General features: G+C 39.5%; 1 protein-coding gene across 21 annotated transcripts in view; it reads right to left on the bottom strand.

Moving 5' to 3' along the window:
• Positions 1-1555: 1555 nt before the first annotated feature.
• LMO7 (LIM domain 7) overlaps positions 1556-13015 on the bottom strand; it is a 198447-nt gene continuing 186987 nt past the window's right edge. For 18 of the 21 annotated variants that reach the window (XM_086710178.1, XM_086710175.1, XM_086710247.1 and 15 more), the window contains 5 exons: positions 10095-10308; positions 6633-6914; positions 4888-4996; positions 3668-3770; positions 1556-2337 (listed from right to left, as the gene is read on the bottom strand). In XM_086710178.1, coding sequence (XP_086566304.1) covers positions 2315-2337; positions 3668-3770; positions 4888-4996; positions 6633-6914; positions 10095-10308 — 731 coding nt within the window. In that variant the 3' untranslated portion in view covers positions 1556-2314. The remainder of the gene's footprint in view (positions 2338-3667; positions 3771-4887; positions 4997-6632; positions 6915-10094; positions 10309-13015) is intronic. The other 3 variants (XM_086710212.1, XM_086710141.1, XM_086710236.1) reach the window with 1 other exon arrangement.

Consider the following 13015-nt stretch of genomic DNA (forward strand, 5'->3'; position numbering starts at 1 on the left):
ATAAAGAGATAAAATGGGGGCACTGGGGTGGCTAAATCAGTTAAGCGTCCAACTCTTGATCTTGGCTTAGGCCATGATCTCACAGTTGGTAAGACAGAGCCCCATGCTGGGCTCTGCACTGGCAACACAGAACCTGCTTGGGATTCTCTCTCTCCCTCTCTCTGCTCCTCCCTCCCTGTGCTCTTTCTCTAAAATAAGCTTTAAAAAAAGAAAAAAGAAAATGATCAAAGAGTCCATTACAGGATTTAAGCTAGAAATACATTTATATGTAAATATGTAATCATTACATATATTAAAATGCTTACTAGAAACAACTGAAATATGCCCATTAGAATCATCAACTAAATATTAGCCATTAATAAAGATAAATAGAAACGATTTTAAGACAGAATGAATCCAAACAGAGCTCTTGTCACTGGAGTTTGGGAATTGAGAAATTTATGTTTTGAGGCATTTGATCAATTTTCATCAATAAGCACATTTTTTTTAAGATTTTATTTTTAAGTAATCTCTACACCCAATGTGGGGCTTAAACTTACAACTCTGAGATCAAGAATCATGCTCTACCAACTGAGCTAACCAGGTGCCCCAGGAAGCACATTCTTTATTTTAGATTAAATAAAATAAATACTAAAAAATAAGAGCAAACTAAATTTTTAATTTTCTCCCATATTAGAGCTTATTTCTAACCTATTCCGAATACAGTTCTCATACCCTAGAATTATCTACTCTACTTTGTTACAAAAGATTCGTGCAAGTTGATATTTTTGCTCAAAACATGTTTCTATTCTTACATTGCCATTCCATTTCTGAAACAAAGTACATGTGTTTTTTTCCACAGATTTTTTTAATATATAAAATTTATTGTCATGTTAGGTATACTATACAGTGTGCTCTTGGCTTCAGGAGTAGATTCCCGTGATACATCACTTACATACAATACCCGGTGCTCATTCCAACAAGTGCCCTCCTCAATGCCCGTCACCCATTGCCTCCCCCTCCCACCCCTGGCTTCTCCACCCCAATCAACCCTCAGTTTGTTCTCTGTATTTAGGAGTTCCTAATGGTTTGCTTCCCTCTCTGCAACTATCTTTTTTCCTTCTCTTCTCCCATGGTCTTCTGTTAAGTTTCTCAAAATCCACATATGACTGAAAACATATGAGGGTTTTTCTAAACCACTATTTTCTTTTATCATTGGGGAAGCAGAAGAATGAAGATTTTAACCAAATGATTCAACAATGTACTATCCATTGCACCTCTTACTATCGAAGTGTACTGCATTCAGAAATAACCTTCCCTCTAAAATAAAGTTCCTAGTGAAAGTTTTCCACATAAAACAACATCAAGAGTATGGTGATAATTTCATAGGTATTCACACATATTTAGCTTGTCATATCGTACAGTTTAAATATATGAAGTTGATTATATGTTAGTTTATATCTCAGTAAAGACGCTAAATAAAAAAATATCAAGAAAAGCCACATACTGAAATAGGATTAAAAGGTTTGGGAGGTAGACAAACACACACACAGAGAAGAAAAAGGAGAACCATTCCTTAATGCAACAGCAAGTTTATTTACAAATGCAATGAACAGAAAGGCTTGTTAGTTCCTGGAGAAAACTTTTGGTATACAAACCCTGATGATTTTGTATTAATGAAAAACAGCAGCTTTCTATTGAGAACTGCTTAGCGACAATTCTGAAGAAAATAGAGATCTCTTCATCAAGCAAATAAAATGTCACGTATGCTAAAAGTTTTTCTTAAAAAAAAAAAAGCACAATATTACATAGATGAAAAGAAGGATACAGAAGGCAAATTTGTGGGTAGATTTTAGTGACATTTTCTATACGGTTCTGTATTAATTTAGTATACGTTACAATAAACAGCAAATGCAATCATATATTTATATTAACTATTTCAAATAATGTTTCAGAACCTTTTTAAAAAAGAAACAATAAAATAACCCTCTTCAAAACACCACTAGAAAGTCAAACTAGATCATTATCAGCGCCAAAAATATTTTGAAGTTCTTATTTTTCCCTTGTGCTTAAGATGCTGACTTCAAAAAGTAAATACTGCACTTTTCCCCCCATACAGAATTACCTTCTTATAAATAAACAACAACAACAAAAATACACGTTCTACCAAGACTATAATGCTCTGATGTAATCTAGAGAGGCAAAAAAAAAAAAAAAAAGTGTTATCCTTTTTAAAAAAGAGCACAAAAGAAATCAAACATGTATTTATAGATCTACATCAGCAGCAACCACCTCTTCTTCTATCTGCAACAGTGCTTTCGCAGGGAGGCTTACATCACATGGCAGTTGGCCGTCCAGCTGATCGGGCAAGGAGAAAAAAAGAAAAGTACTTAGGCCTGAGAAATACTTGAGTATCGCTGCCTGGGATACATAGTGGTAATCACTCAGAGAATGGCCCCGTGAGGTAGGAAGCGTGACCTTGTCACTCACTTAGGGTAAAACTAGGCAAATCACAGCCTCGTTTCTAAAATTCTTTATTTATAAAAATAAACTGCTAATATAGAAATTACACTCAACTCTCTATTATTTGTACTGGAGGAGAGAAAAGGCATGGGCAATTTTCCCCTGAAGATTCCAAAGATCAAATATATTTGGCTTGGGAATTTGATTAAAGAGAGAAAGGCGCACACACATACACACACTCCCACCATTACATGCCCAGCCTTGCCACTCTCCAACCTCAGTGGTCGCATCCAAAGGACGGGATGCTGGGGAGAGAAGGTTCACAACCCGCTGACAGATAAGAGAGAGTTGACTGAGCTGAAACCATTTTCAAAGCACTCTTCACATAAAGGGCCATATAAATACCTCAGAGTTCAAAAGCAAATGGTTTTGCTGATACCACTTGTAACACCCTTTCACAATAAGGAAGAAACACATGTTACCAGCATCAAGGTTCAAAATATAAACAGCAGTAATAGTTGTCTTTATGTGGCTATAAACAATATGCTATCTATTTGTGCTATCTTATGTTTTATTAACACACAAAAACGTGCTTAGACACAAACCAGCATGTGGAGTTTTTAAAAAACTCAGTTTTTCCAAAAATGACACTGAAACACCATATAATCAGAATAAACGTTCTCCTTTTTAAAATATTGTATATACGGATATATGATTGTATAGCAACAAAGCATAAACTGACTATTCTTTATTACCTTTTTTAAACCATAGGTTTTAAAGTTGGTCATGTTCTGAATCACATAATCAAAGCCCACTGTTAGCTAATAGGAATCAGCTAATGATGAGAGACCAACTCTCTGCCAAAAAACAGCTTACAGTCTACCCAGAAGGATCATTTTAGCTGTCCGTTTTGGTTTGTTGATATCCTCAAGTCATTAGAAGTTTCTCCAAACACTGAGCAGACAGCACAGAATGCTGTCCTGCTTCAGCCATACATCCCTTTCCAATTCCTCACTCTCCACCCCTGACCCACCAGAGTGTGGCTGGCATTGGAGCACTGACCCACTCACCGCAGCCTCTTTGAGGGGGACACACTAAGATTCCTAAAGCCTGGCATCTAAGGCAGGGAGGTTGAGGGGAATGTGGATGCAGGTTCAGGGAAATGCACGGGAACCCGTGGTCTCCTTAGAAGACAAGAAATTTTCTCCCTGATTTGCTCTCTTACATTTGTATCTGAGATAGCAGTCATTGCAGTACAGTTGGTGGTTTCTGATTCTGACTTCAGCTCCTGAGGAGGAGCCTCCGAGGTCACGCTCACAGGCAATGCACTGAGGAACGAGAAAGAACCACCACTGTCAGTCAGCTCAGGAAGTCTTAGGGCACTCTTAGGTAAAAACAAGAAAAGAATGAGCAGAATGCAGCTTCTAAGCTCTTAAATACATTTCAGCAAAGGGGGGGGGGGGGGGAAAGCCCAAAAGATAATTAGTAGATGAAAATCAAGCCTGCCAGATGAGACATTAAAGAATTCTTAAGTCCAATTTTAAGAGTCAAAATTATCATTCTAAATATACCAAAAGAGTAAAAATGATTTGCTGATTAGCTTGAAAGAATTCAGTCTTCGTTTCTTGTAGGGGAATGTGAGAGGACAAGGCATTGCATGAACTAGTGAGGTAAATGAGGAGTGGGTTTCTGGCACTTTCCTCTGGGGTGGGCAACACCTAGTGTCCCCACTGCACCAGCCTGGCAAGCATTTGGACACGGCACTTTCACTTCAAGGCAACATATATCGGTTCCACATGTTCAAACACTAATTACTTTGACTCGTTCTGTTCTGCCCAGGAACCACTCAAGCCAGCAATACACAGGCTTAAACAAGCTGTGGTCTGCGAGACTCCAGGAATAAGAACCAAAGTCTCTTTCTGGCCCAATGCAAGTTCTAGAATCACATAGATGTGTCCCTAAAGACAGATATTGAAGAAAAAAAAAAGTAATTACAGGCTTCGTTCCTATGGGCAGAAACCCACCAGGTATAAGCAGGCTTTGCAGCTATAAAAATATTTACAATGTTCTTCTTCACATACTCTCCCTAGTAAAGCTAAGCTTTCAGACACTTGGAATTGCATGTCCCCATGCTCTTAGTAACACTGGTAAATTTTATTTCAGGTATGCCTATGACAGCATGTTAGATGAAGCATTTATAAGCTGTAAATTTGACTTCTAGAATCTTAACAGATTGGAGGCTGGTAGTACATAGTGTTTCTGGACTTAATTTTTGAAACTAGTTTAAGATTTGAGAACAGGCAATTTGTGATTCAAAGTGCAGCACAGACTGACGCATGTAGCACGGAGTTTTGTTAGTGACACATCCACACCCAGCGCGCAAAGAAGCCATGCGCTCTCCAAGCAAAGCTTTGCGGGCCTACAGGCTGTCTGTCTCCGTCTCACCTTAAAACAATGCAAATGATAACAAAGACCCAGGGACTCGATGATCATGGCGGCTCCTTTGCCCAGAATGTTATTACAGTAGGAGCACATGCGCTTCCCACTGACTGACCTAGACGCGGAACAAGAATGGAAGGGAGGCTTTCATCTGCTCAAATCAAGGTTACTTAAAATCACACTCTGGCATTAACATTAAAAACTACTTAGGAAAGTATGTATCTGTGGGAGGAGAGTGGTCACCAGACAATCAAAGTATGCTATGTTGTACCTTGAAGGATCTCCATGGTGGTTCCGAAACCCTTGACACCTATTTGTACAAATGAACAATTTCAGTGTAATTCGTCCATTCTGTACCTCCTGACGTTACTGTCCTTAGATCACATCTCCTCTACCATCTCAACCTTGTTTTCCCAGCCTCTTTCTCACTCACTTGCTATTCTAGTTACCCAGAAGTCCCAGTGTTCCGGACAGTGCCTCTGGCTTCCAGGATGCCTCTGGGTGACAGTTGGCTGACAGCTACCATTTACATAGGTAAGGAGGGGTTCTACTCTCCCCTGGATGTATGTCTCTCCTGTCCCAAGTGGGAAGGTAAAGGTCACTTCTTACCATTGCATCCCATCATACTAGCACAGTAGTGACACAGTGTATCACTGCCCATGCTGCCTCCTTGAGAGAGACATTTCCAGGGCAAAAAAGTCAACAGCCCGTCTCCTATCTGCTCTTGTAGGGCAGAGCTCTCAGATAAGTAAGTGCACACTCTGTCCTCTGCCTTCCTCCAACTCCATAGCCTTCATCTCTCCCCACATTTACCACAAATTCGTATCCCTTCTTAATTCAAAACTCCATGATACACACTTTAGATATCCTGGAACAAGCAACATTATTTTAGATGGCTATGTCTTCTTAACAAATCCCTCATTTGATAGCTAAAAAAAATTCCAATATTAATCACCGTGTTTTTTTACTTTTCATTATTTCATTGCAATGGAAAGTACTATATGTCTAGAACTCCCTTTGGAGTATACACACGGCTTCTTGAAGCACTGGGTCTGTGCAGAGGCTAACAAACCTCAAAACCTAACACAGGCTGATGTCTGAGTTTTACTCCACATCAGAAGACAAGCTGAGTCACGGTCTATGGTTACGACTCTAACCAGTTCCTGCATCATTTAACCTACAGAACTGGGTTCTGTAGTCTGAACAAAATATTGGCAAACTATATAAGTAGCCAGCAATGGTTTGAAAATCAAAAACAAAAAAAAAGCAGTATCTAACTACTTAACATTTTTTCTCCAGCTTGTTAAAAGTTGCACAGACAATGGAGCTGGGTTATAATGCTTTCCTTTTACACTCAGTTCCTATTAAAAAAAGAGTTTGCATATAGTCTCAATAAAAGTCAAACATTTACAATACTGCTCTTACTCATAAATTTCAAATGCATTCACAAATTACTGTACATTTTTATGCTTCCACGTTGAGAACTACACAAGTACATGTGCACAGACCACAAGCAAACGGGACAGTGGCAATGAAGCAAATGTTTCAAAGGTCTCTGATGGCTTCACAAGACATCCGTAAATGCTCTTTGGGCAGCATGGAAAGCTATTAAGAAAACCTTAATTAATGTTGGTAAAGGAATGCTGAATTTGACAGATTCCAAAAGGCTTGGTTTTGGTTTTCACCAGAAAACTTGGACAAGACTCTGGGGAAATTTTAATGAAAAAATACCCCAAGACTAGGGTTCTCACCTGTTGCGTAGCTGGGAGCCCAGCTGTGATGCTGAAGGAGAATGGCTGCGTGGTGCGGGAGAAGGCGCGGTGGTGGTCTTCACAGAACCAGTGGAAGGAGGGGGAACACTGGAGGATGGATTCCGCATGTAGGCACGGTTTGACGTGGACACCAGCTGAGGTGGTGGGCGACTGAAGTCTTGAACGGAGGAGGAAGCATGGACTCCTGAAGACTGATTGAGCCAAGGGGATGGTTTCCAGGAATTGGATCTTGGGGAATCCAGGTTATCTAGAGATTCACCTCTGAACACAGAAAGGGTTAATTAAGGTTATATAATACATTCAACTAGAATCTATCATTACGGTCACTAAAATATCTACCTTCTGTATTTTGTAAGTAGGTATTAATCTAGCGAGTCCCGTTACATATAAAGTTGCCACTAATAACCAAAGCTTCTTTTCATCAGAATCATGATGTTTCATATTCAATTAATCTTCATTTATTTTTATTTACTTGGTGCTTAGATAAAATAAAAAACACCAAAGTGGAAAATATTAATTTTTTAAAAATAAACTACTACATTCTTCCTTTAAATATTCAGCTGAATAGACATATCTTAATTTTTAAAATTGAACCAAAAAATACCATTTTAGGCACTTATATATATCAGGTGTTAGACTAAACATAGCCAAAATTTTTATTTTTCACACACTATATACAATTTTTTTATATCTCACAGATGCTAACTTCTCCATAGGAAAAAGAGCTAGGTAGAACTGGCTTTCAACAGTGTCTGTCTGATTCCAGAGTAATCCAGACCATTCCTACTATGCAGTCCTCATTCACTCACCACCCCAAACCTGAATTTAGTCAACTCTTCAATGTCTATCTTGTGGAAACATTCACCAGCCACATCCCTTAAAGTGAATATGCATTTAATATAGAACTTAGCTCACAAACTGAATTAAATACAACTTCTGGAAAACCTCTCTTAAAGTCAAGTGCTTACATAAATTCTGATCTACAAAGGTCGACTCCAAATTATAAATGGTTAATTTCTAACTGGTCAATTTTGTTACTACATTTAAAACCTGATCTTTTATCCCAAGTGTAAAATATGCATTTTTTCTTTTATAATTAGAGAAATACTACATCATCATGATGAAAAGGACCCAAGTGGTATAGAGGGGTATCTGAGGGATGAATACAGTCCCCCCGACCACCCTCACTTACCACAATTTACCTGCCCTAATTCCCAGAGGTAATCACTGTTAACTTCTAGACTTCTTTGTTTACAGAGTTACAAACAGATACAAATTTACGTAAGTACAGCCATGTCTATACACGTATGTAATGTGTTCATGGTTTTAACTTTCTTAACCAACTGGGATTATTCCACAATGCATACTCTTCATAACTCACTTTATTCCATGGAGTATGTATTATATTAGAACCATCTTCACGCCGGTTCATGTGTAGACCGTACTTGAGAGGCCCCCTGTGACTCATGCTCTTGGCATCCAGGCCATTGTGTGTTCCCCTCCCACTGATTCTCTCCTTGGCCACGTGACATGCGTGGTCCCCTCCCACTGATTCTCTGCTTGGCCACGTGAACCACCTGCACATGAGGGCTTATCCTCCTGAAAGGTTTCCTCTCTGAATCCAGGTACCATGTCATGAGGCAGCTCAAGCAGCTATGGGAGAGGCCCATGCAGGAGCAGAGGCTCCTCACCAAGAGCTCCAGATGAGCTCTCAGTGCAGCAACTACATCAGAGGTCAGCAAATTACAGCCCACCATCAGGATATGCACAAAGCATGAGCTAAGGATATTTTTTATTTTCAAACAGTCATAAAAAAAACAACAAAGAGGGGCGCCTGGGTGGCGCAGTCGGTTAAGCGTCCGACTTCAGCCAGGTCACGATCTCGCGGTCCGGGAGTTCGAGCCCCGCGTCAGGCTCTGGGCTGATGGCTCAGAGCCTGGAGCCTGTTTCCGATTCTGTGTCTCCCTCTCTCTCTGCCCCTCCCCCATTCATGCTCTGTCTGTCTCTGTCCCAAAAATAAATAAAAAAACGTTGAAAAAAAAAAAAAACAACAAAGAATATGTGACAGACACTGATGTGGCCTACAAAGTCAAAATGATGTACTATCTCATCCTTTATCAAAAGAGAAAGTAACTTTTTTTTTTTTTGCCAACACCAGCTCAAAAGGGCTGTCTGAGTGCCCCAACCAACATTATCCAAAGTGCTGCCCAGTCAGTTGTGATAAGAATTGTGATAAGGTAGAATATTACACAACTCTGAAAGAATGAAAGAGACGTTGCTGTATCATATACCACCTCAAAACTGGGGTTCATCAATGTGCCATTAGTTGTTTAGCAAGAACTGAGTACACTCCTATTCACAGATATTCTGATTCTTTTCTTTTTACCGATTGCCAATAATACTTAAGTATATATCCTTTGGTCTCTCTTTTGCATATTTATCCAAATACATTCAGAAGATAAAGTGCCAGAAACTAGGTAGCTCACATGGGTACAGACATAAAAGCTTCTGCTGAATAAATACTGAAAAACTTTCCACTCAACTGGGAGAAATAATTCCTGTTTCCTTATACCACTGCTAAGACTAGACTGAATTAGTCAATATTTAAGCCTCTACAAATCTTATAAGGAGATACATCATTGTTGTCTTAGGAGTAGCGTTAACCTTTTATATGTTTACTTTCTTTTTCTGTGAACTATCTGTTCATACCACCTGTCTATGTTCCTATAAAGTTGTCACGGTTTATTTATTGATTTATGAAAGTTCCTTGTATAGTGAGATAATTAGCCCTTGTAACGTGCTCCAAATTTTCCTCAGTTTGTCACCTGGCAAAACACTTAATAAAAGTAGCTTCAGTATTCATTTATCAACATCTTTCAAAATGTTCATCTTCTCATTTTCAATTAATGTATATCTATATGTTTTCCTTAAAGTTATAAAAATTAGGTTTCACACTGTGTAAACACTATTATGATTCCAAATGAACCATTAGCTCATTATAAACAAACAGGCTTAATTTTCTCAGTTCAGCAGCCAAGGAAGGACAAAGAGCAGCATAAATTTTTTTAAGCGACTGAATCGTTACTTCAGAATTTCACATCCACCTTTGCAACCTGTTAGCCATGTGTTTTTGTCCAAGTGTATTCCCGGCTTGAGCCACGGTTTCTTTATATGGAAGAACAGAATCACCATCCTTGCCTCAAAACATTTTCCCCAGAGGAAGTCAGATGAGGTAGACAAAGTAACTGGCATATGTCTGGCCCTCAAATAAGTGCTCGAACATGTGCCCAGTCACATTCACTGTGCTGCCCTTTCTCCACTGAATTTTAGATAAGAAAAAATATTATGACAACTCTCCTGTCCAAAGTCACCCACCTGTCCAGAAATTAAATATCTGCCTCACAGTACAGAAGAGGAATTAACTCCTAAAAACTCTCGCACCTTCTCATAATCCCAGGCAGACAAATGGGCTCCTTGTTGACACTGGAACTGCGCTGTCGGATCCAGCTGTTGTCATTGTGAAGAGATGTTCTCTTCCTCATTTCTTGAAGGATTTGCTGTCTCTCTAACTCTGCTTCTGACGGCACCTGTTCCTTCTTGGAGCTCCTCTGTGATGAGCTAGTGCTCCCAATTCGGTCTAAATATTTACTGCTTCCTAAATTAAAAACATATCAAAGACTGCAGGATTAGCTATTATTTAAAAGAAAAAAGGAGGTTGGATAGTGGATAAATTTCCAAATACAATGTAGCAAAAAATATGACATTGTGCACATATGGTAACATCAATTCTCAATAAGACTGCTGCATGGGAACACAGAAGTAAGTCCGCTATTCCTGCGAATTCCAGTTCCACACGCAGAGGCACGTCACTGGTGCACCCAGAAAGACTTAAGGAGGCTTCCCAAAAAGGAAACAACCAGCATTGATTTCAGTGCTAGTAAGCTTCAAAATGATCATCTAGAAATACTTTCTCTTCCGCTTCTCTTTCCTCATGAAACTAAATCAATCAAACACATGCTCGTCGAAAGCTTGCTGTGACACGCTTTCAAAAAACATACACTCTCCCTGGGGGGAGGAAGATATATATGCCTGCATCTCCAGCTGACATGACTCAAGTCTTCCTGAGTGTAAGTTCTAGAATAAGTCATGGCCAAATTGTAGGAATAAGAGCACATTCTATCACTGAAATAGCTTTTGTGAAATTGAAAAATGCTAACCGAGGAATGTTATCAGATTTGTTTGTCCTCTAAGAAACTGACAAAGCCAGAATTTGGATGCTGAATATATGAATGACAATTAAGTGAGGTTTTATCCTGAAGGCTTTGTCTCATTGGATAAGCTGATTAATTTCTGATTTGGGTAAAACATCCATAACTTTGAAGTATTTTCCCCCTTTCAACTTGGATTAGGAAATTTCATCTCAAGATTTGTTTCCTTTCACTCTCCACATTTACTGCTGTTGTCATTTTTTTCAAAATTCATGGCGCCTCTCTGCATTGGTGAGCAGTGAAAAAGGCCAAAGTTTTCTCATACATACCTACATTTACATTTGTGTATGCATACAGCTTATCAATTTGGTCAGGTTTTTTTTTTTTATTTTTTATTTTTGAAAGAGAGAGAGAGAGAGAGAAAGGGAGGGGCAGAAATAGAAGGAGGCACAGATCCGAAGCAGGCTCCAGGCTCTGAGTTGTTAGCACAGAGCCTGACGTGGGGCTCGAACCCACAAACCTGTGAGACCATGACCTCAGCCAAAGTCAGACTCTTCACTGACTGAGCCACCCAGGCACCCCTGGTCAGATTTTTTTTTTTCAACGTTTTATTTATTTTTGAGACAGAGAGAGACAGAGCATGAACGGGGGAGGGGCAGAGAGAGAGGGAGACACAGAATCGGAAACAGGCTCCAGGCTCTGAGCCATCAGCCCAGAGCCTGACGCGGGGCTCGAACTCATGGACCGCGAGATCGTGACCTGGCTGAAGTCGGACGCTTAACCGACTGCGCCACCCAGGCGCCCCAAGGTCAGATTTTAAATTAAACATTTTCTATTTTAGAAGTGCCTTATTGGCATAACTGAGTCTTTCAATAAAATACTTCATTTCGTTAGTTCCACTGCCTGCTACTCAGGAGCTTTACAGTTAGTAAAGGGAAGAAAGCAAACATTGAAGATTGAAGTACTTAAAGTTTGATTTTAATTGTGGCTAGGGCAAATTCAGGGGGGAAAGAAACTCAGAGATCCAAACAAGTAAGACCAGAGGAACAAGATCAGAAAGCATGTGATAAACTGGGAACTGGGAAAGAAAAAATTTTGGTTTAAGATAAGGGTTCCTGCCAGGAAAGACAGCATAACAGCTGGAAATTTACACTAGGACCAGATAATGGAAAGTCCTATGTGTTAAGGAGAAGGAGGTGATCATAGAACCTAACAAACTAAATGCTATGGGCTTTAACCAGAGGTTACAAACTAGACCAATTAGGGCTATAGATGTGTTGTTTGGCTCACAGAGGGTTTTAAATTTTGTTTATCCTTGTCAGCACTTAAAAGATTTTTTAAAAATGTGGATTTTCATTAACTTCTCTTTTACAACAGAAACAGTTGGCCCTCACAGGCTTGCATTCTCCCACAATGCCGCAGCAGGCTGGAGCTGGAAGCAGCTATCCATCAGTGGGCATGTCCACCAAATTCATCTCAATCCTCACCTGGAACTTCGATTCATTCATATAATCGGCCAACACCCTGCTTACCCAAAGACTGATATACAAACCCTGTTCTAAAATGATGCTTTATGCTTGGGGTTCCTCCCTGCTTAGTTATATAATTTCAGTCACATGCATTCCTTTTATTAATATTTTAGTTAATTTTTTAATGTTTATTTCTTTTTGAGAGAGAGAGAGCAAGAACATGAAAGGGGGAGGGCAGAGAGAGAAGGAGACAGAATCTGAAGCAAACTCTGAGCTGTCAGCACAGAGCCTGACACAGGGCTCAAACCCACAAACCATGAGATCATGACCTGAGCTGAAGTCAGATGCTCAACTGACTGAGCCACCCAGGCGCCCCACATGCATTTCTAAAAGCACACTTTATACTAATAATATCAGGTTCCAGCTCATTTTTGCCAAGTTAGTGAAATGATTTCGGTCTTTGGGACACTTGGCACTTAAATGTACAATTTCAAGTTTATAAACAATTTTTAAGTCCCCTGGTATTCTGCAGAAAACTTCTCTGTCCCATTTCCTTGGCTGCAAGATGAAATCTATACAAAACCATCAGCAGCACTGAAAAATGCCCATATTTCATTAGCTATTTAAAACCATTTTAATCTCCCAGTACCCCCTCCATTATAAAGTAAAGCCAAAATAACCATAA

This window comes from Puma concolor, chromosome A1, assembly GCF_028749965.1.
Source record: "Puma concolor isolate L17-30 chromosome A1, mPumCon1.1.hap2, whole genome shotgun sequence".
Classification (NCBI taxonomy): domain Eukaryota; kingdom Metazoa; phylum Chordata; class Mammalia; order Carnivora; family Felidae; genus Puma; species Puma concolor.